The sequence below is a fragment of the Ailuropoda melanoleuca genome, chromosome 1 (genome assembly GCF_002007445.2).
Source record: "Ailuropoda melanoleuca isolate Jingjing chromosome 1, ASM200744v2, whole genome shotgun sequence".
In the NCBI taxonomy this organism is placed as follows: Eukaryota; Metazoa; Chordata; class Mammalia; order Carnivora; family Ursidae; genus Ailuropoda; species Ailuropoda melanoleuca.
In genome coordinates this window covers 126,767,956-126,795,459 of record NC_048218.1, presented here as the reverse complement: position 1 = coordinate 126,795,459, position 27,504 = coordinate 126,767,956, and the positions used below count along the sequence as shown (strand labels likewise).

The 27,504-nt window shown below is 43.1% G+C and overlaps 1 protein-coding gene across 6 annotated transcripts in view; it reads right to left on the bottom strand.

The window, feature by feature from the left end:
- SRPK2 (SRSF protein kinase 2) overlaps positions 1–27,504 on the bottom strand; it is a 233,037-nt gene that overhangs the window by 21,332 nt on the left and 184,201 nt on the right. For all 6 annotated transcript variants that reach the window (XM_019806648.2, XM_034666773.1, XM_019806655.2 and 3 more), the window contains 8 exons: positions 23,633–23,741; positions 22,851–22,938; positions 22,571–22,658; positions 19,759–19,865; positions 9,116–9,281; positions 7,930–7,955; positions 6,265–6,511; positions 4,861–5,343 (listed from right to left, as the gene is read on the bottom strand). In XM_019806648.2, the coding sequence (XP_019662207.1) occupies positions 4,861–5,343; positions 6,265–6,511; positions 7,930–7,955; positions 9,116–9,281; positions 19,759–19,865; positions 22,571–22,658; positions 22,851–22,938; positions 23,633–23,741 (1,314 nt within the window). The remainder of the gene's footprint in view (positions 1–4,860; positions 5,344–6,264; positions 6,512–7,929; positions 7,956–9,115; positions 9,282–19,758; positions 19,866–22,570; positions 22,659–22,850; positions 22,939–23,632; positions 23,742–27,504) is intronic.

Below are 27,504 nucleotides of genomic sequence, written 5' to 3'. Positions count from 1 at the left end.
ACTGGGCTCTGCAGCTCAGCCAGTGTAAAGTCTGCAAAACGGGATTCAAATCGAGATTTCAACACCAACAGGCTGTGAGACTCTGGGCAAGTGACTTCTGTGAGGCTCAGTGCTCCAGAAAGAAGAAGAAGGGCCATGCCAGACCCCTCCCCCTCCAACCCCGGGCTAAGGTTTCCACTGGCCAGAAGCAAAGCCCCACTGGCAGAGAGCAGAGGGGAAGCCACACAATTCAGATCGAAGGTCTAAGGAAGGAGCGGGGTGAAGCTCTAGCTCTGCTTCGCCCACATTAAGTGGGTGCCTGAGGGTACTCGCGGGGAAGGGGGGTTCTTTGATGACCACCCATTCCCGGGTGTTTTAAAGACACTTCCCAGGAGTTGGATAATTCAAATCAGCTAGAGGAAACGCCCTGCAAAAAAACACAGCATCTCACATGTTCAATACTGTTTCTTTGCATTTAATCCCCCTCATTTATGATCACAAGACAAAGTGTCTTTGGTGATAGGCGGTTATCCTCTGGCTTTAGGTTGGTCAACAGGGACCCTGCTCACAATGCCTCCCAAATAACAGGGAATTCGTTCCAGAACCTTAGCTGGTGAAGAACACAAAGGAGGCTTTTAAACGAGAATCTACTTGTAGTTCTGACTTCCTTTTCTCAGTGTGATGATGACCCAGCTAGGGTACCTGAGGCAACCCTCAACAAAGCCCACGTGAACATGGCACTGGTGCGAGCTGTGCACTCCCGCCAACTTTGCTTGGCCCGGGAATCGGGTCAGCTCCTCTGATGACGTCATCCTTGTGGTGACCTCCCACAGCCCTTCCTTGTTCGCCGCCTCTGCCAAGGAGGAACTGAAACGTGGGAAGAGAGAGGTGGGGAGATGTCACTTCAGGAAGGACTGGGCCCCTTAAATCATCTCTGATGACCTGGTATCCCAGTGACACTGTTCATTCCATGTGAAGCTATCTTCGAAACCAGTAAGATGGCAGCATGGTGGCCCTGAGTGACGACACAGCCGTCACTGCTTATCCACAGGGCACTGTGCTGGGCTCACGCTGACTCTTTATATACTTCAAAACGTCCTTACAACAAAGGCGTGGATACCTTCTCCATAAGCAGAGGTTCAGCGCCAGGCCCAGAGAGGAGCAGAACTGGGAGATTCAATGCCCGAGCCTGGCCATTCATTCACCACGCATTTACTGAGTCCCTTCTGTGTACTAACGTGGCACTTGGAACAGCAGGAGCAAAACGTGTAAGGCTCCCCCACCATACCCCAAAATAGGAAACTCACATATCAGTGGGCACTAAAGTAAATAAAATGACTGAGTCACAAGCCATGTCAGAAAAGAAAGAAGAAAAACAAAGAAAGGAGATGGACGGTGAGGATGTGCAGCGGAGGTCATTCCCGAGAAGGTGGCATGTGAGGGGAGGCCTGAACAAAGGGAGACACGAAGGGCGAGAGGCTCTCGGCAGAGGAGACAGCAAGTGCAAAGTGCAGAGAGGAGAAACAAGCTCGTACTTTTGAGACCCGTGAGGAAGTCATCGTGGGAGGGGACGAGTGAGCCACGGGTGAGGGAGACAGTGCCAGAGAGCGAGCTGCTAGGAAACGGGCTGCGGAGAGCTCCTAAGCTTTCCAGAGCAACACCTCGCGGTGTTATTCCAAGTGGAAAGGCACTGGAGGTCCTCGGGAGGGAGGGGAAGGGGAAGATGCCAGGACGTGCTTTGAAAAGCACTCTCTGGACTGCCCTACAGAGACCAGGCCAGGCAGCGAGAGTCACTGAGGGCAGCACGGCGCCCGTGTTACTGGCAGCAACCTGGGTCCCTGCCAGGTGAGGGTGAACACCTTGCAGGGGAAGCCAGCAGGACCAGATGGGACGGGCCAAGATGCGCGCTATGGCTCCAGCAGTTAATAATCCAAAAGGAATCCTGCCTGCTCAGCCTTCAGTGGTTACTCAGTCAGTCCGGGGAGAAGTCCACATCCTTCCGCCCGGCACGTCCCTTCTTCCTTCACCCCTCCTGGTCTTTTCCTTCTCCTGCTCCCTCACGTGTGTGTACTCTGCTGCGACGGCCAGGACCCGCCAGCTCTGAACACAGCCTGTCTCTCTTGCCTCATGCTCACGCGGCAGTAGGTGGCCACCCGGCCCCCGGGGCCCTGCCCCTTTCACGCAGGCAACAGAATGCCTCCTGTGCAGGCCGCCGCCCACGGTCCTCGAACACCAGGCTGGGAACCAGAACTGAGTGCCTCCATACAAAGGACTGGAGAAGGAGATGCTGTCCCTGGTGTGTACCTAGAATTTAACAGTGAAAAGGTCTGCTTGGTAAGAGATTTGGGTCAACATGAAAAACAGACCACCTATTTCTCCCTGAGGTGACACTGGTGCGGCAGAAAGGGTGCTGGGGATGGCACGTGCGCTAGACAAACAAGGTTCTGATGGTGAATGGGGAAAGGTGGGACAAAGGGAAGAGGAGAAGAGTATAGCCAGACGGCACGGATCTGTTCATTATTCAGGAAAGGTCTATCACAGCACTGACTTAGATGAAGATACGACGATACAAATCGCAGGCTCGCCGAGATTGTACATCTCAGTGAGAAGGATAACGGAAATAACGAGCGTTCAGGTAAGAAAAGCAGGAGCAGCAGGTAAAGAGGGGGAAGACAAAAGGTCCGCTGGGGCCCCAGGCAGGGCTCGTATTTGAGCTGCCGCCCGCAAACAAGTAAGCTGGCTGAGAGGACAAACCATGGATCCCGAGGAGGAAACATTCCAAGCAGGAGGAAACGCATCCGCAAAGGCACAGAAGCATGAGTGAACATGCATTTGCACACAGATGTTCTTTACTAGATTGCGGAAATAACTGGAGAGAAGCTATTATACTTGTGATGATGGAACTTTTTCACTGTTTACTCCATTAATACAAAATGTTTGCACATTCACCTCCATATATGCATATTTATAAATCTTACATGCTACTGTTCCTATATATTCTGTACATTATAAAAGGTAAAAAAAAAAAAAAAATTAGTCACAAGAATGGCCTGGAGACACACTGACTCCTGGAGAGCTGAATTGGGCATGTGGTTCTAGCAAGTGAGGAAGCGCGCAAAAAGCAATGGGGTCGTGTCAACAGGACAGAAAAGACAATGGGAAGGGGCTCACGGGCCTCAAACTGGGACAGTTCTGGCCTCAGAAAACAAGAAGCTGTTAATGATTATAAGACATAATCCAAAGTGTTAATTAGAAGAACAAAGAATCCACGAGCACACGATAGGAAGGGACGTGAGAGACGGCAGGGCAGGAGGCTCGCCTGGAAGGAGCACGAAAGCCTCACCTTCCGCATCTCTTCCGTCTGGCCGCTGCTCAGTTACATTCCTTCAGAATAAACCAGTGACCTAGCAAGTAAACGGTTTTCCTGGGTTCTGCGAGCTGCTGTAACAGATTAACCTGAACAGGGGGACGTGGGAACCTCCGACTCACAGCTGACGGGTCAGAGGCACGGGTGACAGTATGGGCTAGTCACTGGTGTACGAAGGGGGTCGGGGTGTCTTGTGGGACTGAGCCCCCCCCACCCTTTATAGAAGATTTTATTTGTCAGAGAGAGAGAGAGAAGAGGCACGCACAAGCAGGGGCAGCGGCAGGCAGAGCGAGAGGGAGAACCCCCCAACGCAGGACTCGATCCCAGGGGGATCGTGACCTAAGCTGAAGGCAGACACTTAACCAACTGAGCTGCCCAGGCGTCCCTGGGACTCAGCTCTTACCATGTGGGACCTGATGCTGTCTCCAGATCGTGTCAGAATTAAGCTAAATCGTAGGACACCAGCTGGTGTCAGAAAAGCTTCTGGGGTAGGGAAGATGCCCTACACACACATCTGGTGACCAGAGTTGTCAGAAGTAGCATGTGAGAGTGAAGGAGACACACAGCGGTGAGTCTTTCCCTATATGAACCTACCTTCCATGTGAGAGCATTTTATAAGCACCCTCAAAGAGTCCTTGGTCAGGGCAAAAGTAAAAAGGAACAGGATGTGTCTACCCAAGAAAAAAAAAACCCACACCCTCAGGATGGTTTGCTAGAGCCAATGAGTAACAGAGATGGCTCCAGGGTCTCCCACCTGAGGGACTGGGAGGGGCTGTGGGATTCCTCCTGCTCTGCAGGGCTGGGTCATCGACGGACTCCTCAGGCGGTAAACACTCCTGTCAGCAGGGGGAGCAGAGGAGGGTACTGAGCTACTCCTCTGTGGGCCAGAACGGAAACCATCCGTGATGCCCTGAGTCGCTTAGCATGACACAGGCAGACAGGTCACGTGGCACTCACTCTCAAAATAGGGTCTGATAGAGGTCATCATCGTATTAAGATCCATGCTACTTCCTTTAAAATGGCTTTAACATTTGAACAGCAGAATTCTACAATCACGAACAAACATCAAGGTAAAATAAGAGACTTCTTCCTCAATACAAAAAGCAGGTACTTTTTTTTCCCCTGAATACAAATGAAACAAAACAAAATCCAAAAACCAAATATAACCTATTGGACGAAGTACAAATTATAACCTACATATTCTATAAAAGCTACAGTACGTGATTACTGCTGGACCGGGAAGGTTTTTGCAACCGGAGACACCACTACCTACAGAAGCAGGACGAGAAGCTCAGACATGGGACTGATATTCAGAAGGCAAGAGAAAGGCTAAGCGGCACGGGGCACATTTTAAATGACACTACTTATGCAGGGGTACAATAATAATACAACGAGAGTGGTGAACACATACATACAGGACTTGACCACCTCCAGTCAATTCCCTTCAGAGTGTGTGTCAAGGATACGATACCCGGGCCATTGAAAGCAGACACCTGGTTGGGGGGGGCACTTACTTTTTGGCAAATCTCCAGTGCTGGAGGCTGAAACCGTCCGGCTTCTGTCATGGGATGGACTGCTTTCCTCAGGCTCAGTAAGCGGGGATCCCTCAGAAAGCACGGAGCCACAAGCCACAGGTTCTAAGGGCCCAGAGAACAATGATGTGGAAAACTCTGGAAACTGTGACTCAGGAATTTTATGCCGTCCATTTGGCAATTCACCATTGAATTGTTCATAGGAGCTGCTGTATGTGTAATCGCTTTCTGCATTTGGCTCATCGAGATTATATTCCTCAGGATTTGGGCAATCTTCTTCTTCATCGTCTTCATCATCCAGCTGCTGTTCCAGTAAGAATGGGCCATTCTCAATATGGCCGTTGGTTTTGGGTGATTCTATCCACGCAGGGTCTGTGTTGGTCAGTTCCTGTTCAACATCATCTTCATCTTTCTCAGTGTTTTCTTTCTCGGTGTCTTCTTTCTCTTCCTGGTCCTCAGCCTCGCCTTAAAAAGTAGATGGGTTAAGAATCAGAATGTGTCACTCTCCTTAACACAGTGACACTAGGTTCATATCTCCCCCAACAAGAGACAATTCTGAATGTGCTTAATTTAGTGTTTTTTTTTCTCCCCCTCAAGTAAGCTCTACACACCCAACATGGGGCTCAAACTCATGACCCTGAGACCAAGTCACATGCTCCACCTACCGAGCCAGTCAAGCGCCCGTGAATGTGCCTGATTTCTGTACTACAAAGCAAAACACCTCTTAGCTCTCAGGGTAAGATCTTAGGTTTTCTAAATCTTATTTTTTATTTAGTAAATAACTGGCTAACTCTTATTAGAAAAAGTTAGATTTGGGGGGCGCCTGGGTGGCATAGTAGTTAAGCGTCTGCCTTCGGCTCAGGGCGTGATCCCGGCGTTATGGGATTGAGCCCCATATCAGGCTCCTCTGCTATGAGCCTGCTTCTTCCTCTCCCTCTCCCCCTGCTTGTGTTCCCTCTCTCGCTGGCTGTCTCTATCTCTGTCGAATAAATAAATAAAATCTTTAAAAAAAAAAAAAAGTTAGACTTGGGAAAAAATGACTATAAATAGAATCGCCTTTCTGCTTCTACCCTCTCTTCTACAATCTTCAGAAAATGTCCATGGGTACATTACTTTAGGTTAAAGGTTAATTACAAAATAAAGAACAATCATTAACATGATCGAGACATGGTGTTAGACATTTTCCATTTTTAAAAAACTATTTTAGAAATACTAACATATTTCTGGCATTCATTTTACAAATGAAGTGGCAGACAGTTTCCCATATTCCCCAACCAGGAGTTGGAAAGAATCACCCTCACATCTGAAGCCACAGCACCAAGTGAGCCTGCGTGGTGAGCTGGCGGGTGCCCAGTAAGGAAGCTCCAGGACCCAATGCAGACTGACCATTGTCGTTGGCAGGCTCGCCCTCGGCCGCGTCTTCTAAGCCAGCAGCTTTGAGTTTCCCCTCTGGGCCATAGTCATCGTCTTGTTCATTGGAAGGTACCGCTGACGTGATGTTTTCTTCTATTATTTTCCTCTCGGCTTCTCGCTCCAATTCTTCTATTTCCTGCAGGCGCTTTTCCAATAACTCAGCCTGCCTTTTCTGCTTCTTTTTCAGTTTTTTCTTTTTGTTCTTAGATATTTTTCCTATCTACAACACGTCAAGAAGACAACACAGGTCAGTCTGCCCCGTTAGAGCACTACACAAGAGTACGAGCACCAGCATGACAAACACAGACAAATCCTGTTTCCTTAGGTCTTACTCGTGAAAACCTTGTGCTCCGGGTTACAGTAAAAACAGAAAGAAAGAAGCCTGATGACATCAAGTAAGGGGGCTACTAGCAGGCCCTGCCCTCAGAGGGACCCGCGTTTCCCATCCAAGAAGTCTGTCTCAATTCAACTTTAAGAATGGAAAATGCTGAGATACTCTGGCCTTTAAACAAGAAGCACCTCTTGCAAGTTTTGTCACTGCCTATACACAAACTAACGATATGTCCTCTCCCTCCTGTCTTACCCAGCTATCTGCCATAGAAGACAAGCCTGGCGACACGGGTGCACTGCCCTCATTGTTGGTCAACAGCACTGTGGGTGTTTGGGTCTCACACACTGAGCTGTTATCAACAGCCAGGACTACAGAAACTGTCAGCAATGAGCACAGGAAGTCAAGGGAAAAAAGAAAAAGTCACAGTTTCAGCCTGCCTCCGACGAGGCCATGTGACTGGGTAAGTGCTGGCAATGACAGCCTCCAGTTCTTCCACAGAATCAATCAACAGGACAAGCTGCTCAAACCACAGCAGGACTGTAGGCAATGGCTCGGCGCCCCAGCAAGCCAGGGAGCATAATTATTACCACTCCCTCTCGTAGGGGGCTGTTCACTCCAGAGTGATGGCTGCTGGCAGCACGCTCAATTTCTCAACGTTTCCTTTCAAATGCTTCTGGTTCCTAACGTTCTTTCAAGACTTGTAGGTGACCCGTCAACTCAAGATACATATATTCTATCCTCTACTGGAACTAAGCAGGTTTAGGGACACTGGGGTAACACTTAATTCCAAGCAGCTTGTTTCATACCTCAAAACAGACAATGTTTAACGACTGGCTGGAAAACAAATTGGAGTACAAGCTTCAGAAAAACAGGTATCTTGGAAGAAAGTCAGAACTAATGTTAAGTGTTTTATAATAATCACACTTCAAACTCTATTTCGATCACATCACATTTCACCAGACTCAGCCAACAGCAACCCAGAAAGTGCACAGGGAAAATGAAGACCAAACTTGGAAAAGCTCCAACAATTCCAACTCTAAAAATCACTTCAACATACCGAAACAGTAAGTCTCGTATATTCAAGGACACACAACATTTATAAACATGCCTGTCTTTTATATTACTACGTATTAAACATCTACAATTGAGAACGTAACAAAAAAAGGTACAATCCATTCCCCCCAAAAACCTTAAATGAAAAAGTGTTGCAAAAAGCAGCAGAGACCAATGTTATAACTTGAAAAGCTCGATAAGGAACAGCTGCTTTTAACACGAAGGTGAAGTTAAGTGTATGTGTAGGTACTTACAGGTTTTTGCTGTGGAGCCGTACTCACTACAACAAAAGGAAACAAAATGAATGTTTAGAGGAAAATAGGTCTGTGTCTTTATGCACGTAATCTGAACTGTAAAATGAAGGTAATTATTGCCTTTTAATGGCTATCCAACTTCAAAATGGTTAAACGTCAGAGCTTTCTAATCACAGGGATCTAAAGAAAGTTTATCCAACTCAAACGACTGGCTCTGCAAAGGCGCAGGCGTAGCTGATCAAAAGGAGCCATTTCTCTTATTTATCTAAAATTAAAAACCCATTCATTTCAAAAACAGTCAATCCCAAAGCACTGACCGATAACTTAAGAAAATGGAGAAGAGTTCACAAATGTCACATAGTCATCTAACCAAATCTGTTTTGCAGACCATAAAATGAACAGTTTAGATTAGGAGGTGTACATGTATGTTTGAAAGCTAACCAAGTCTACATAGCGGAAATAAATCAAATATTCTAGAAATCACACAACCGGTCCTTGCCGGCATCCACAGCTTGATCGGCTGTAGGTCTCTGATCTAAAACGCACCCTGACGGTAGAACACAAGACTGGGAGGCGGTGCCTCTCCCGAGAGCCTGTCAGTCACCGCACAGCAGCCCGTCAGCTGCACACTCGCCCGACGACACACTAGGGTGCAGAAACAGGAAGAGATGGCGAGAGCAGTAACCACGTCACTGCACCCATTACACTCTGTCAAAACCAGACGGAAAACTCTAGATGCCAATCCTTAAGGCAGCTGACCTTCTCCCCCAACTTGGGTCTTTCGTAACTTATTCCAAACCCGCCATTAGACTCAGATTGATGAAGACTACCTGGAGACTAGGAAGCATTCTAACAAGCCTGAAGCTTGGGGAATATTCTGATGACTACAGGTCACTACAAGCAACCTATTACTATATGCTCCCTTGCAGACAAGTGTGCAGCACAGGACAATGTTCCAACGTAGATGAAGCAGCTCACAAGATTTCAAATGATCTTTTAAGGGAGGATCAAGTTAAGCAACTCAAATATTAACGCATAATTGGGGCATCTTCCTTTTCAAGAAAAAGGTCTCATTATTTCTAGCAATCAGGCTCTTCCAAAAGTTCCTAAGAGATACATGTTTGACTCAACTGCCTTCAGTGTGGCCCCCAAACAAACTGAAACAAAGCCGGCTCAGCTCACTCACCTGCAGACCCCGAAGGAGGAGGAGCACCTGCTTTCTGCCACTCTGTGGCCTCGGCTGCCATTCTTCTCACATACGCATCATCCACACACATCAAGATGTTCTCTGGCTTTATGTCAGTATGAATGATCTTGCACTTACTGTGTAGATAATCTAACCCCTGAAGGACCTGGTCATAGTAAAATCAAGAGAAGAGAAGACTTATTAATACCTTCGTTGTTCCACACTTGTAAAACTGGTAACATAATCACAAGGCATCAAACAGACACGAAAGGTATTTAGTAAAAATCTCCCTCCTGCCCCAGCCCCCAGAAGGGCCCAGCACCTTCCCATAAGCAACCAATGTGCATCATTCTGGTGATTCTTTATGTTCATGGAAGTAAACACATCTATACCTATACTTTGTTTACAACAATTTTACGGAGATGTAATTTACATAAAATTTACCCTTTTATGTACAAGTGTACTAGTGTACAAGTCAATGGTTTTTAGATGTGCACCATCACCACTATGTAAATTAGAACATTTTTATCACCCAAAAAAGAAACATGCTACCCACTGGCAGTCTCTCTCCATCTCTTCTCAGCTTCCCAGCCCTAGGCAACCACTAATCTACTTTCTATCTCCACACATTTGCTGGCTCTGGACATTTTATATAAATGGAATCATACAAAGTGGTCTTTTATAACTGGCACAATGTTTTAAAGGTCCATCCACGTGTAGCACATACTTCCGTTCTTGTAATTGCCAAATAATATTCCACTAGACATGCTATATTTTGTTTAACCGTTCACCTGATGGATATTTGGATTGTTTTCCCTTTTTTGGTTCCCATATATTGTTATGGACATCCATGCATGAGTTTGTGTGTAGACAAACGTTTTTATTTTTCTTGGGTGTATACCTGGGAGTACGACTGCGAGGTTGTAGGGTAACTCCTGTTTTCTACAGCAGCCACGCCTTGTCGCATTCCCACAAGCAATGTATGAGGGCTCCCCCCGCCTTGTCATGGCCTACACTTTGTTTTTTTATTTTAGTCACCCCAGCAGGTGTGAAGTATGATCTGTGTCTCTGTGATGGCTAATGATGTGTGTACATTTCTAATGCTGCAGGAAAACAGGACGGAACAGCTGTGGAGTCCAGACCACAGGACAGCACTGAACTCGAAGAAACTGCTGAAGTATCCACGAAAACAAAACCCACAAAACTTACACAGTCCAGTGACCTAAATACAAGGCCACAGTATTTCTGGGATTATTTCCATCAGAAAGGAATTCTTTCAATTCTTCCCATAAACAAAAATAAATTTTTAAAATATTCCCATCATGCTCCTGTACATTACAAATTCTACCTGCTCAATACATATTAGCATTTGATAAATATCAGCACACACTTTAAATTATGTGGGAGTCTCGTCCACAGCAGACAAGGAAGTCGGAAAAACAAGCAGTAGACACATAATATGAATCCATACTATGTATTTCCAACCCTAGAAAGTTCTCAGCAATCGCCCAATGCTCTGTCTACTGTAAATGGCTAAACAACTTCAACAGACAACAGCATTGGGAAATGAGGGGACAGAGGTTCCACAAGGAAAATAAGAAAAGGAAAGCCCATCTTTTTTTTTTTTAAAGATTTTATTTATTTATTTTACGGAGAGAGACACAGCCAGAGAGAGAGGGAACACAAGCAGGGGGAGTGGGAGAGGAAGAAGCAGGCTCCCAGCAGAGCAGGGAGCCCAGTGCAGGGCTCGATCCCAGGACTCTGGGATCACGCCCTGAGCCGAAGGCAGACGCTTAAAGACTGAGCCACCCAGGCACCCTTGAAAACCCGTCTCTTAAACAGGATGAAAATCTCTACACTAATATAAAATAACTTTACCTAGGAAGTATTTTTACATGACTTCAACTGACCAAGCACCAAACTCCTGTAACAGGTCATGCACCTGATTCTAGGTGTATGACCTACAGCAATAAACGAAGCTCCCTGTCTCCTGGGGCTTAGAGCCCCTGTGCCCTCAGAGAGCTTACCGGCTTATGCCAGGAGGAGGAAAGGGACTGGCCGAAAAGAAACCAAGATGACCCATGGGCATAACAAACACGATTTAATGAGCTGCTGACAAGTTCCTAGTAAGCACCAAAACAATGAAACAGATAAATCCAGAATGACAGAAGGAAAGGCACTTAGTGGGGTTTTTTTTGCCTTAAAATTAATATTTAATGTTTGCAATAGTACTGCAATTAGAACTATTAAATTATGTTTAAAACATCAAAGGACCAGGAAGAAAGATTCAATATACGTTTCCATAAAGAATTAGGTTATAATCCCGATGGGAACACAATCCAAGGGGCCTACATGTTATCCACTGACATTCATGCATCTTATTTGTTCAAACTGAAATGATACGAGGAACTTTTATATCTGAATAACAGGAGAGATTCTGAGAAGTTCAAGAAATTAATAGACAGGAACAGTAATGATTTCTAACCTATGGAGGCAAAGGAACAAGATTTTTGAGAAACTTTATACAGTTTAAAATCATTCCAACTGAAATTGCATTTCAATGATCAAATATTTACTCAAAGTAAAAATATCAGCTTCTTTTCACCACCATTTCATGCTTGAGTCACTCCTATCTTTCCACCGTAGCTCTTCCGTGGTGGTCAGGTTGTTTCACTGTGTGGGAGGCTACACAAGTAAGAGTTAATGTGATCCAGGATCCAAATGTGTTCATGAGTTCCCAATGAGAAGGCAGCACCTGAGATGAACACAGTGTTCCTCAGCAAGAAGTTAAGGTTTCAGATTTTTAAAATATTTGCAATTGCACACAACTGGGTTACCTTTCCTCAAGAAGCACAGCTTATAATGTCTGATGATGAACACAGTGAAAGAACTGACTGCTGAGACAAATTAAGTTAATTAAGATAATGCAAATCTTAAAAGGAAGGAGTTGAGAGACACAGCACAGTGTGGTGTTAAAACACGACCTTGGGACTCACACCGCTCCTAGACTCCTGCCAGATCATTCATTCACCAGGCAAGGTACTTAACACTGTCTGAGCTTCCATTTTCATATTAAAAAGGGTGTGTGTGTGTGTGTGTGTGTGTGTATCTACAAAGCAGAAATAAGGTCTGAATTAGAAATAATCTATGGAAAATCTACAAAAAACAAGGTCTAGCTCACAGGAAGCTCAAAATAAATGGGAGAACTAAACAAAGTCAGAACACCGGTATTGACATTAACTAAACAACTTTAACTTTGCTCAGTCACTTATTAAACTTCTCTGGGTCTCATTTCTCCCACCTATGAATGGGCTATCCCTAATAAACTCTGTGGTACATCCCAGCAATGAAATTCTGATGCCATAATTTCTTTTAATTCTGAACTACAATTCTTTTAAAAGTCTTTAGCTGTAGACTAAAAAGAATGGCTATTTTAGCATTTCTGTTCTCAGCCAGTGAAGTTTAAAGCAATAAAGCATCCCCAGAATCCAGAATAAACAGTAATGATGGGCAATCTCATAACCATTTATGCAGAATAACTATGATGATGCACAAAAAAGAGAAAAGCAGTGAATGAAAGCTTCATGCCCAAGAATAGATCTCCTCTTGCAAAATCTGAAAAGCAGAGTTAAAAGGAACCTTTACTAATTTTCTGGATCTCCTCACTTGCCAGGCCTGGTGTACTTATCTTTCTTGCCTAAAAACACATACTCGGCCTCATCAGCAGGAGGCAGCAGAGGCTGCAGAGCGCGCCTGCCCGCCAGTGGCGGGGATCTACAGCCGTGGTGAGGGCGGAGTGCAGTCCCCGCGCTCATGGGCCAGGGCCGGGCCAGACCTGCCTCAGAGGAGCCAGATCACACCCAGCAGCAGCAGCCAGTTTTCTCCTGGTGAAGCCAGACGAGCAGGCTAGCAGCAGCCTGTCAGCGAAGGCAGAGCCCAGGGCTGGGAGCTGGGGGCTCTTAGTTCTGGCTCAGAGCAAGTCCCCTTCCCTGCCCTCAAATTCATCTGTACAATCAGAGGCTTGGGCAAGATGGTCTCCCAGGTGTCTTTCTGTGCCTGTGAGAATGGCAGAGGGCACCTAGTACTGGTGTTAACAACATAACCCTACAGCTTGCTACAATAGTCCGTGATCTTAGAGATACAAGAGGAGGCGTGAGTTGAGAGAAATGTGGGAACTTCTCTCAAAGATGTCTCCTGGGCCCTGCTCACCAAACAGAAAATGAAGCCTCCTCCCAAATCCTAAACTGCAAAGAGAAACAGAATGACAGCAACTTTCTAAATTATTTCTGGGGACGCCTGGGTGGCTTAGTCAGTTAAGAGTCTGCCTTCAGCTCAGGTCCCGATCCGAGGGTCCTGGGATCAAGTACCCCATCGGGCTCCTTGCTTAGCGGGGAGCCTGCTTCTCCCTCTGCCTGCCGCTCCCTGTTTGCGTTCACTCTCTCTCTCTCTTTCTCTCTGACAGATAAATAAATAAAATCTTTAAAAAAAAATAAATTATTTTCTGACTCTGGTCACCCATGGGGGCTTTCTTGCCCCACACCTGAACAAAGGACACAGGGCAGAGACACTTGGCCAGCCTCTTACTCCATAAAGCCTTGCTCATGCAGCACGCACGGGAGCCCAACAGGCAGCGGGAGGGGCTGACCCCACGCAGGAGCCCCAAGATTTGACTCTTCGTGGTGTGGACGAAAGCACCAGAGGGGCTCTCCTCAAGCCTAGACGCTTTCCTACTAGGACAGCTAAGCCTCCCACTGGATTTCTCTTCTTCACTAGACAGACATGAGGTAAACTCTACAACCTGCTTCTGACAATTCTGACAACTCAACTGAATGCAGGGGTGTGGAAATCCCAGCTCAACGGAAGGGGCAGGAACTGGATGCGCACGCACACACAAGCTTCCGTGGACACTGTGTTCGTCTGCTGTGACACGGAACAGGCTTCCACTCCATGTTCTAACTGGACTGCTGAGAATTCATGAGCAAACCCTGCAGCCGTTCCTCCGAATGCGGCCAGGAGGAAAGAGAAAGCCTCCGTGCCCAGCACGTAGAGGGCGCCACAGAGCACTGGGCTGAGAAAGGCTGCCCACATTTCTGAGCTGAGGACACAACCCTCTGAGGAGAACTCCAAGTTAGGACAGAACCAAATGTACTACCACAATGAATATAAAAACGTTTACCAACTTAAAATTCATCTTCTGTTCTACCACCGATTCCTGGCTCAGTGATCATGAATTCACCGGTAACTAGGAGCAGTGACATAAATGAAATGGTAAAGAGATATTCAGTGTAGACAAAAGCATTCCATGCTAACAGGTGACTCTGCCTGTCCCAGCAGGGCCAGGCTCTTTGTCTGCCCCCAGAACCCCTGACTCACACAGGCACTGCATTTCACAAGCCCCCTTAGGTTACATAGCACAGCACATATTACCAATTACAAGTCACTTAGTAAGTAACATCTAATGGCTATCTCCTCAATCTAACTGCCAGCTCTACAATTAAGACAAAGAAAACCATTTACGACAAACAGACCCACAAATGCACACTTTTCACAAACACATGCTATAACCTAGATGCTCTCAGATCTTTCCGTGTAGACATTTCACAGGACCTTGCAGCTGAAAGCATGGGTTCTGGAATTCTACCGCCTGAATTCAAATCAGCGCTTAAAAATGTGGGTGTCTAAAGAGCACTGTAAATGCTAGTGACAATCACGGTTATAGAAAAGAGTAATAAATATTTAAAAATCCAGAGCGACAAGCTGCGACTGCCAGTTTTTTCAGTACCATAGCAAAGTCACCCAACTCAGGGCCTTGCCCTTACCAAGAGGCCACTTCCTTACAGGTTCCTGTAAAGGGCAATGAATTAAACCATAAAGTTTTAAAAACTAAAATGTCAGCTGCCCTTTCAATATATAAGCAAGTCAAAGCCATGTTTAAAGAAGAGCAACAGCGTCTGAAGAAGCCATACCTTTCATGCACCACAAGTAAACACAGCCAGCACCAGCATCCTGTTTCTTCTTCTGGATTCAGAAGTAAGAGCAAGACATGAAACAGACCTCACTAAAGCTGACTTAAAAAAGAAGAACTGAAAGCTGGCGGATGAGCAGACCCACACAAGACTCCACACCTGAGCCAGAGAAGCAGCCTGGGAAAGGCAGGGGCTGCGCACGGCGTCCGAGACGCCCCCAGCATGGCCCTTCTCCGATCCAGCACAAGGTCACCAGCATGACACGAGGACAGCTCAGAACTGACCAAGGCACTGAGAACAGTGTATGGGAAACTCTGAAAAGAAAGATGATTCAACTATGTTATTACTTTTAAAATACACACAAGTGGTAATGTTGGTCTATGAGCCCATCAAATCATAGAAAGTGAGCCATTTTATAGAATAAAAAGAGGAATGTATACTTCTTTAAGGAAAGACAACCTATCAAACACATTCTTTGACCAAAGAGACACAGGATTCACACAGAACGCACAACTCCAAGAGCTCACAAGGCAGGTGGGGAGACACAATGGCTACTTCACGCTGGACGCCATGTCAACAGTCCCTCCATGTTAATCTTCACAAATTACCTATTACCACCCCAATTCTATAAATGAGAAAACAGGCTCACAGAGGCTACATCATCGGATCAGGGTCACAAAACAGTAAGCGCCAAAGGTATAATGTGAAGTCTACTGACAAGGCACCAACCCAGTGCACCTTCCCCTATTCTGGTGGTTTTCCACAAGAGGGAATTCTGACTCCTCAGGGACATCTGACAAAGTTTAGAGACCTTTAAAACTGTCACAACTGGGGTGGTGCTGACTGATACAGGCATCTAGTTGGTTGAGGCTAGGGATGCTTCTGAACACCCTACAATACACAAGACAGGTCCCCACAACAAAGAATTTTCCAGTCCAAAATGTCAATTGTGCCAGGGCTGTGGAACTAGGGCATATACAGTAAGATGCTACAATCATTAGGAAAGGCCCAAATGGAGGCCACAGGCAGACCGAGGAGGGAAGAAAGAGCATTCCTAATGGGGGTCGTGTGGGAAGCCTTCGCCACAGAAACTGGATTTTGGATGAGTCTTTCAAAACATGGGTAGAAAAGAAAGGGCGGTATTTTTCGCAGCATAAGACAAAAGAAATGATCAAAGATGTGCAGCTAAAAAGTGGCCAGGTGAGTACTTTCTCTAAAATACCTACAAAATGATACTAGTATAAATTTGTGATTAAAAACTCTGCATGCATTTGTAAATGTTTGGGCATCTGTGAACATTCCTAAGAGGCTGGTAACTTGGCTGACTCTGGGAGAGAAGCTGGATACCTGAAGGACCTAACATTTTAGAACACTTACCTGCATTATCTATTTAAAAATATTAATTAATGGGAAAACATTTACCTGCCAGGAGATAAAAGCTGAAACGGGGTTTGCAAGGGGGAAATACGGGCTGATACCAGATGGCAGAAACCCTTAAACAGCTTCATAGGAAAACAGTGATTTAATGTTATTGGACAGTAGGGCAGGTATAGTTCTGAAGGTATTCCATGCTGCTTGGCAAAATGCTAATGGTAAAAGCTCCGGAGCCAGATGCTCTGGGTACGAAGGACTGGCCCACAGCTTACTACTTTTTTAAGTCACTTCCTGACCAGAGGCAAGTTACTTAAACTCTCCACACCTCCGTTCCTCTTCCATAAAATCAAAAGGGTAAAAATACCTATTTCATAGAGTTATTGTGAAGATTCCATGGATTACAATCTGCACAGTACTAACCTGTACTTGCCTGGCACACACTAAGTAGCACTGAATAAAAGTCTGTAACCATCAATAGTAGCATCCCTTTACGTGTAACAGTAATCTAGCAAGGAACGTATCTTTATCATTCCCATTTCATTCATGATGCAATTATGGCTTAAGGAGGCTAAGGAACTTAGCCTAAGCTCCCAACTAGAGAAGGGCACAGGTGACACCAAAACCCAAGCTCATTCTCATGCCACATGTGGCTTCCTGAAAGTAAATGTTAAGCTTCAGACAACAGGCACTGGAAAGCCACTAAAGGCTTCTAAATGGGGAATGTGAATTACTGAAGCCAAGTTTTGTTTTGGAAGGTAACTGCCAATGGAAAGGAGAAAAAATTGGCACAGGGAAATGGAATAGGGTGAGCAGGCCCCTGGGAGAGTAGAGAGAAATCCATGAGAACGTACTGGCTGGAGGTGATAAGGGTCTGAACTAAGAATGGTGGTGCTAGAAACGGAAAGATCAGGAGTAAAAGGCACGGCACAGGAGGGAACAAGGGGTTGGCCACCAGTGAAGCAGGCCAAGTGACAGAGGGCAGGGGGGACCGGAATGCGGTTCACCCACACCTGACTTTGAAGGCAGGGGGACACATAGTGACAGAGTATTAGAAAGCCGGTCTACCTTATCTGTTCCAGGAAACACTGAAACCGTGAGGTCTATTAATAAAGGATCTTCCCTCTATTACCTAGAAGTCAGAGATACTGAATACATAGGCTGAATCTAAGGGAATGAAGGGAAATTCAGGTGATATACATTATTAACTGGGATAATTAACGATTTACTACTTCGAAATTTACAAGTTTAGGGAAAGAAATCCAGAATCAGTATTTTTCTTAAATAAAATTAAAGGGGGAGGTCACACTAAAAGCAAAACTTCTAAATATTGTCTACAATAACTAAGTACAGAAAATGAAAATTTCACCTTGAGATTTTTCTAGAAAAAAAACACTGTAAGAGTTCTCAGTCCCCAAAGCAGTGTGTGTCAATTACACACTCATTAAAATCATTTGTTCACTCAGCAAGGACCCAGGAAAATTCCACTAAACTCCAAGAATTTCATCTTTAGATGTACAGATTCTTTCACTTGCTGAGAAAGGCTACATTTTGTTTCCCCATTAGGGAACACACAAAAAAAATATCAACGGCTCATGTCACCTCCTTTCACGGCCTAGCCTGAGGGGTGCCGTGGTCAGTTACCTATGGCAACCACAGACATCTTTCAAAGTACAGGGTTCCAGGGAGTGACAGACCTATGTGAAATACACACGAGCTGGGCTTTCTCACATTATTTGCTTTTTGTGAGAATATGTAAATCTTAATATTTTCAGGATTTATTAGAGATAATTAAGACTTTTTCAGAGTTCTAACAAGATGATTTTTTAGAGTTCAGACTTGCCACTAATAGCAATAAATACCAAAGTGTCATTTAGGGATCAAAAACTCCAATTAGAGTTAATCGCCACTGCCCCCCTCATGTTAAATGGAAATTGTTTTTTGATTTGAGACGTTAACCATGTTAAAATAATAAATTAAAATGCTACTATCTAAAATCTAAAAGGGAACAGGTATCATTAATCCAAAGCTGGCCACGAGTCCGCAAAGGGCATGTATGTATACCCAACATAATACTGTGTATACAACAGTATTTCACTGGATAGGCCAAGGCAAAGCACCCTCTTCAGCCTCTCTTCTCGTATAACATCTATAACATTAGAAAATAAGCTGCCAATTTGCAATGCGAAGACGCAAAGATAAATGATGAACATTCAGGCTGACTAAACGATGCTACCTATATACAATTTCAAAAGCAAAATCTAAGATGCTTTCACAAACCAATTTAAGCTTCAAAATCTTTATAAAATGGGTTTAAAAACCTACTCGTACGCATGTATGCAAATACTACCTACACTACAGTTGTTAGGAAGGTCCTTTTGTAGGCACCCATCTCTTGAATTCATAATTTATTTTCCTATGTAAGAATTGTAGACTGAGGCCTGTTTTTCAGGTCTGGAAAGCCCGAGCAGGTCTAGCTGAAGCTCTCGGCCCAGGCGGCAGGGGATGGATGCCAAATCACCTAATCCTCTTCTCAAGGAAACCAAGCAACCCCCCTGATATATTACTTACTCTGCAGAATTATCCAAGGCAATCATCCATGGTATCAGAATAAGTCGTATCTGCAACTTTCCTAATGTAGGCTATAAGGGCAATGAGGAATACAGACTGATGTATTCTATGAAGAAAACTGAATCTGGTAAATTTTCTAGTTAGGAGATCTTCCACATGTGTCTACTTTCATTCTATAAATATTTGTTGGAACATCTTGCTGAACCAGACCTCAGTTAAAGGTTGTTAAAGGCAATTGAACAGAGGACAAAACTAACACTATATTCCCTATATAACTTTAACATTCCTTATAATATCTTTCATTTAGCCTCCATCCAAAGATACGTAGAAATAGTAAACAACACAAATTATCTATTTCTTCCGAATTATTTTCTAAGTAACTAAGTGGGACATTTCACAGTAATGATATTAGATAAAACAATTTCTCAGTATGCCATATCACTTACCTTAAGAAAAGGTCAATACACCAAAAGAAATACATGCCTGACATTTACATATTGCCCTCTTTACAAGAGAGAATGGCATATGATTAAGTAATTATAAAGCTGACATAACAAGTTCAAAATGTTATGCACTGTAATATACATGTATATATTTGCAAAACAGGGATTATATTTATACGCACGTGTGTGTGCGTGCATGTGTGTGCGTGTGTGTGTATTTAAGACCAGGAATTGCGCTGAAAGGCTAGCCACTTAGGTACTGGGGGTGCGGGGGCTGCCCTCACATCCTCACCTGTCGAATGATACTCTTCACACAACGTACTGGGAGGCCTTGGTAATTGGACTTGATGATCCACTTGAGGAGATGGTGGCCAAGTACTTCGAAGACCATGCAGACATCTGGGACATGGTTAAGGATCATTTGCAGATACATTTCCTGGAGTGATGCAATTACTCAAAGCAGCATCACTGCGGCACTTGGCAATTTTTTCTTTATAACATGCAACATCATGGGGTGCCTGGGTAGCGCAGTCTGTTAAGTGTCTGACTCTTGGTTTCGGTTCAGGTCATGATCTCAGGGTTGTGAGACCGAGCCCAGCTCCTCAGCGCTCAGTACGGAAACTGCTTGGGATTCTTCCTCTCCCTTCCCTTCTGCCCCTCCCCCTGCTTGTGCACACATGCACTCTCTCCCTCTCTTAAAAAAAAAACAAAAACAAAAACAAAGAAAACACTTTAAAGTGTTTAAAATGCAACGTCACTACTACCAATAATACCAGAAGTGGTCACGTGCTGTTTCCCACCAAAATAAATAGATCTAGTATTTATTAAGTCCTTATGTATCCTACATGTTACTCAATGTATGCTTGTCAAACAATGTGCCTACCCCCACACAGAAGCGACCACAGTGAACCAGAAGCTGCAAGAGCTCTCTGGCGTCACACAGTCCCCAAGTGGCCAGGCCATGAGGCAAACCCACACCTCCCCACACTCGCTCATTTCAACACTCCCCTCTCCAATAATCAGCCATAATGAAAAGTGAGCAAGGCTGAAATCTTATAAAAACTAATGGGGGTGGAACCCAAAAAACCCTGTCTAAGTGTCTTCCCTGCCTGTCTAAATTTCCAATCCATAAAACATTTTATAAAATAGAAATTTACAAAAACACAGCTAAGATTTTTTTTAAGATTTTATTTATTTATTTGACAGAGATAGAGACAGCCAGCGAGAGAGGGAACACAAGCAGGGGGAGTGGGAGAGGAAGAAGCAGGCTCCTAGCGGAGGAGCCTGATGTGGGGCTCGATCCCATAACGCCAGGATCACGCCCTGAGCCGAAGGCAGACGCTTAACCGCTGTGCCACCCAGGTGCCCCCGCAGTGAAGATTTTTAATCTTTTCCTTCAACAGTATCTTTCAGGGCAGAACCAGATCAACTTTAATACTACGGGAAGTTTTCAATAACACAGGATCACAATACAAGACATGGCACCTAAGAACCACTTTTAATAATGAAATTTCAGGAATCTGGGTGTTCTTTGGTGTTTTTTTTTTTTTTTAAATAGAAATTCTAGTCCACCACCCACTGTCCAGGACTATGACCCACCAAAGTCCATCATACAAATATATTCATGTTATTAATACAGGAAGATTTAAAATGGCTCTGAAACCTCTTGAGAATATACCATTCATCCCTGGAAGCCTACAGATAGGCTATTAAAGCAGGTTAGTTGATTTAATATTTTCTATAATATCTGGATCTACCAATCACATGATCACAATAACTGTTGCTTTAAATATTTTTAATGAAAATTAAAAAAAAATTCTACAATATTGGAGAACTATGCATAGATAATCTAAAGCCAGAAGCTTACTATTTCATCATTTAAAAAATGCACACTAAGGATTAAAGGTAGTAAGAGACATAGAGTCCAAAGGCCAAAATTTCTAAATTACGACCTAAGTCTTCTCAAAGCACTGACAACCTGGACTATAAGGGTTTTCTAGCATTTTATTTAGTGGTAAAAAAAGCCACTGGAATATATATCCAAAACACTCCATTTACCTATAAATCAGGTAGTTTCTCCAAAGAAACCCTGTCAGCTATCCCAACAAACCGCCTTACAGAACTGATCCAAGAAGAGGGTCCACCCAGCCTGCCCATAAACAAACAGGCTCACCAGGAGACAGGGCAGAGGACCAGCTCTTTCTGTCGGGGGGGGGGGCAGACACACGACACGTGAGTGACTCGGTTGAGCGTCTGACTCCTGATTTTGACTGAGGTCATGATCTCAGGGTCCTGAGACTGAGCCCTGTATCGGGCTCTGTGCTTGAGATTGTCTCTCTGCCCCCTCACTTTCAATCTCGATCAAAAAAAAAAAGAAAGAAAGAAAGAAAAAACCCATTTAAAAAAAAGGGGGGGAAATGCACTCAGCAACTAGCAGAAATAATCTTGAGGCAAAGGGCAAGGTGAAACAAGCAGGCAGGCATTGGTACTTACTAGTAGCTTCTAGTCCAATCTCTAGAGGAAATACAGAACCTCCTTCAGACATACAGGGTGTGAAGGAAGTGCCTCCCCACAGATTAAGGCTTGGGAGATGCAGAAACAGGGTGCCATTCTGGGATTTGAACTGGGAGAAGGCTTTGTCCTCAGGCTTCTGGAGCCTGAGCAGGACAAATACCAAAATGAAGGATCTCTTCCAAACATGATAAGAAGGAGAAGACCCTGGCTCTTGACACAACTGACCTTTTGCTCCTTGTAATCTGTAAAGATGACTGTGACTAATCTTACTCTGCTCTCTCCTTACACCTATGTAAGGCATTCCCTAGCTTGAAGGTAGAAAGATTGTCTGTAAAGAGCCCAGTGCCTGCACAAGAAGGATGCTTAAGATGCTATATGACCTCAGAGAAATGACCCAAGACATTGAAACGGACCGGCAGGAACTGGGGAATTTTTTGGCACACCATCTTATAACAATCTGCAATGATACTAGAGGCTTTATATGGACACTGATACATCACAGCAAACAGAAGTCTAAATAAGCTTGAAATACTTCCATATTTTAAACGTAAAAAGCCATTAGGAAGCAAAAGAACTATCAATAAGGATACGTATTCCATTCATGCCTGAAATCTTGAAGTCATCGATTAACTGTACTACCATGTCTTTATTTGGGTCGGTGGGATCGCTTTCTCGAACCTATGGAAAGAAAAATGAATTCAAGAACAGAACCATTTAGGACTGAAAGTCATTTCCATTATAACCAACCAAAAACATTTTAGTAAAGGTGATGTTTTAAAAATAAAAGATTGAGTATTTGAACTTAAAAATTCCTCTAAAATTTTAAGTCATTAATTTTTCTTGCATTATTCAGATTTTCGCAGTACTTACACATTTGAGCAATTTTATTTCATCCAAGGCTGTCTCTGTATAATGCTGGGCACTTTTTACAACTTTCATTGCCACGAATCTTTTCCCCCTTTAAAAAAATGCATATTTTAAATATTATCAGCAGAAGCGATCATTATAATAAAAACTATTCAATAAACAGAAACTTCTAATAACCTTTTCTTTAAAATAGTACTTTTCAAACTGTGTGGCCACAATTAAGCAATAGGTTAATGGACCAAAACAATCTCTTTTTTGCTCTTTATTTTTGCCTAATAATAATAAGGTGGACTGGAAAAATGTTAAGAGTTCATCACACAGATTAAGAGTAATTCTTATTTTGTAACACTTATGTTTGAGTACCTACACACACGCACACCATATATGTATGTGTCCCAGGTAGCAGTGCAGTTTCATACTATGGGGTCATGACTTTAAAAAAAAAAAAAAAAAAAAGTCAGAAATCACTGATTTTAAAGGCCTATACATTATCTTTTTAAATGTGAATATTTTTCTGATATAGATGAATTACTAGAAGAATATATCTGATATAATGCTATTTCAATGAATAAGCTTCAGATATAAAAGCAGAAGAGAGTTAATAAGATAACAGAGAGGTGAAACTCAAACTGGGCGGGGTGGGGGGAAATGTCTAGCTGGGGGAGGCGGGCCCGTGCTAAGTACTATACATGCCACAACAGAAGTTGGTGTGCTCCTCTGCCATCCTTTATGACAAAGGTTGCACTAGACCAGAAATCAAATGACAAATGACAAAGAACACTTACTGCATATCCCAGCACAGCCAGACAGTTGAGAAGTGTCCCCATCCTAGCTTTCTAATAACATGGTAGCGGCCATTGAAGAGGTCTCCAATTTTCACTGGATGGTAGCCACCTTTTATTAAAAAAAATTTTTTTTTTTAATTTCAGAGAAATAGTAAAATCTCATCTTTTGTGTCAGTTCTTTTTAAAGATTTTATTTATTTTTAAGTAATCTCTATACCCAACATGGGGCTTGAACTCAAGACCCCAAGATCAAGAGTCACATGCGCTACAGAGTGAGCCTACCAGGTGGCCCCTTTAGTCAGTTTTTGATACCATTTAAGAAAGCTCTAAATAATAAAATCAAAGTATGTTTAATAATATAATATTTTTCTCAAAAATATCTTTCATCAAGAGAAAAATATCCTTTGCCTTTCTATTAGGCTTTCTGTTCATTCTGATTTAACTCAGAAAGACGACAACCCGCCCCAGTACCCCATAACAAGCCAAGGTGTACGTAATATGCACACACCAGCTCTTGACTTTTCCATACATTGTCGTCTTCCCTTTTAAGCAATAAATTCAATGCAAAACGTTTTAGGTCAGTAGAACGTAACTCACAAAGTAAAGGATGTGTGCTCTACCTAATTCTGCATACACCAATAGTTTATACATAACCAACAAGGAATCATATAATGTGCAACAGTTCACCCTCCAACAGACCTTGCTCCTCTCCCCACACTTCCTCCAACCTCACACCCCTTGCTGAGAAACAGGCTGGAGAGAGAGAGGACACCATGTTGAGGCAGATACTTGGGAAAGGTAAGGGTGCTTTTATAGATGTCTGACATAAAAAGACCTTTCCTCTGGGTTTGTAAATAAAATAAGCAGGCTACAAAGTAGCATGTAGAATATGATACCATTTTTGTGAAATACACAAGGAAAAACCTAGGGGGATAAGATGTTAGCAACAAGCATATCTGAGTATAAAATTACTTTTATTCTTTTTTTATCTTAATTTTTTACTAAAACAAATATAATGCTTTCCTACTTTTTTATTCTTTTAACATCTGCTTTTTTATTGCAATGTTATCTCTCATTTTTTAAATCTACAGAATTCTAACAAATCACTCAAGAAAGACATGGATAGTTCATTCTCACCTAGGATTCAGAGGCTCAAAGCAGGTGCATAAGCATCCAAGCCACATCTTTTAACACATCCCAGTATCTTTCAGAGGGCTAGGAATAAGCCTCAGGAAATACTATGAATATTTATGAATTTTTTTAAAGATTATTTATTTATTTATTCGACAGAGATAGAGACAGCCAGCGAGAGAGGGAACACAAACAGGGGGAGTGGGAGAGGAAGAAGCAGCCTCATAGCGGAGGAGCCTGATGTGGGGCTCAATCCCATAATGCCGGGATCACGCCCTGAGCCGAAGGCAGATGCTTAACCGCTGTGCCACCCAGGCGCCCCAGCAAAGTGATTTCTTAACACACAGTGGGACCTTAAAGAAAAGAGAGCATGCTGCAAATCCCAGACATATTTGCGCATGAAATGATTCCTTCAAAAACAAACAAACAAAAAAAACCAAGTCACGTTTCACAATACAAAGTATTTAGGAAATACTGGTGTCTATGTCATTTCTGACGACCACCCCACAAAGCAGATGGTGTGATTTCTATCTACACTGCTGAAGTGGGCACAAGTCTCAGAGACAGTAAGTAATAGGTTCAGGGCTGGAAACTGGGTCTGACTCCAAAGTCCCTGCCCTGTCCACCAGGAAGAAATGTATTTTGTTTTTAACAACTGCAGGACTATTTCCTGGTCTTAATATTGGGGGAACACTTGATAGCTTAATTAAAAGCCATTTACTACTTAATTGCATAGTATTCCCAACTTTAAAGTCTCTAAATTTAAAAATAATTATGCATAAAGAGAAGAAATCTGTATCATTACGGATTCTCCAACAGCCAGAGTGCGTATGTGAGCAAAAACAGAAGAGCACTGTTTCCAATATAATCACAGTGTAAGCACGGCCACTCCTTTTCTCAATAGAACTTGGAAAGTTGAACAAAATAAATTACTGGTTTAGTCCAGTTACCTCAGGAGGCCACAGATGAGCTAAGGGTAATGTACCTAGCAGAGGACTAAAATAATAATAATAATAATAATAAACCTAAAGGTAGGCCAACTGAAACAAGAGGGGGCAGAGAAGAAATTTTTAATACAAATATAAAAACAATTAAAAGTACTGAACACTTATGCTTTTATTTTGAAAATATGACAAAATTTCAAACCTATACTCCATATATTCTCCTACCCTAACTCCCAGATCTCCATTGAAAACTAGCCTCTTCTGACTACTTTTCAACCTCTTCCCATAAAAGGGTAAATGATATTCATGCTGCCAGAAGGTAGAACGACGACTTCCCATTGCAGACCGCACCAACCTGCCCAACACCCACAAAATTAGAGAAAATGGACACTCCAGTAACCGTGCCAATTAATTCTCCAATTCCCTGAGATCAGCTAACAGTGTGCACCACAGGGACCACTAGCAATGGACACTCCATGGCTTACAACACTGTCTAGCATGCAAGGAACCTTGAGAACAGTCACAGACCAGATAAGGGCATCTCCTTTTGCTCCTTTACCAACAGGCAGTACAGGAATTTTTCAACAGTGCTCCCCACAGACCCTGCTCATGGCATCAGGCAGAGTACCAGAAAGGTTCAAGCACTTGAGAACTACCATGACTTAGGGGTTTAGCTGACACATTTGTACTTCACTATTTGTATTACTTAATATAAAAACCATGCACTTATCATTTAGAAGTTTACCTTTGATCATTAAAAAATAAATATTAGTTTGGATTACAAATACTAGAGAATAAAACCTGATTGTTAAGTACTTAAGCTCACTCAATGGTATCTTCGGCAACTCTGTCCCTCCAGCACACTGAAGAAACTGTAACTAAAGCTCTACTCAAACTATCAAGGCTCCAAAGAAGACTACTCCAAAACCACCTTTCTTAGCTATTCTAGAATTGTTGGCCAAAGATAAAGATAACTCTTCTCCTTGCTGAGCCAAAAACAGGATAAATTTGAGTCAATCAAAAATTCAGAACTCTATCTTACAAAACTGTAAAGATTTTCAGCAAAGTCTTTATTTGCTAATAAAGATACTATTAAGTATTCACTTTTTTGTACCAACACTAGTTTCTCAGTCTTCTGCTGGGGAGGTTTGTCTCCACAACCAGTGAAGGCTACTGAAGGTCTAAAGACAAACTTGAGAATCACCTCCAACACACACAGTCTTAAAAAAAGGAAGGCGTGGTAAAAAGCGATTTATTCACAGAACTATAATTAACAGACACACCTGGGAGCATATATAAAGTTAATAGAACAAGCAGATAGAAAAGCAGTAAGGATATGGAAGATGTGAATACACCACCAAGCAACTTGATATAATTGACATTCACAGAACACTCTAATCAACAGCAAATATTATTTCCAAGTACACGGAACATGTACCAACATAAACCATGTACTGGGCATAAAACAAGGTTCAACAGATATTAAAAGATTCAAGAAATATAAAGCATCTTCTCAGACCACAATAGAATTCAGTTAAAAATGAGTAACAAAATACCACAAAGTTGGGAAACTAACACACTTCAAAATAACCCATGGGATAAAGAAGAAATCAAAAGGAAATTACAAAGAATTTTACACTAAGTGAAAATGAAAACCTAACATCAGAATCTGTGAAATGTTGCTAAAACATTATAACTTAAGAGGAAAATTTAAAGCACAAAATGCCTGTACCAGAAAAAAGATCTCAAATCAGTAAGCTCAGTTTCCAGCTTACAAAAACAGAAAAAGAACAAAGG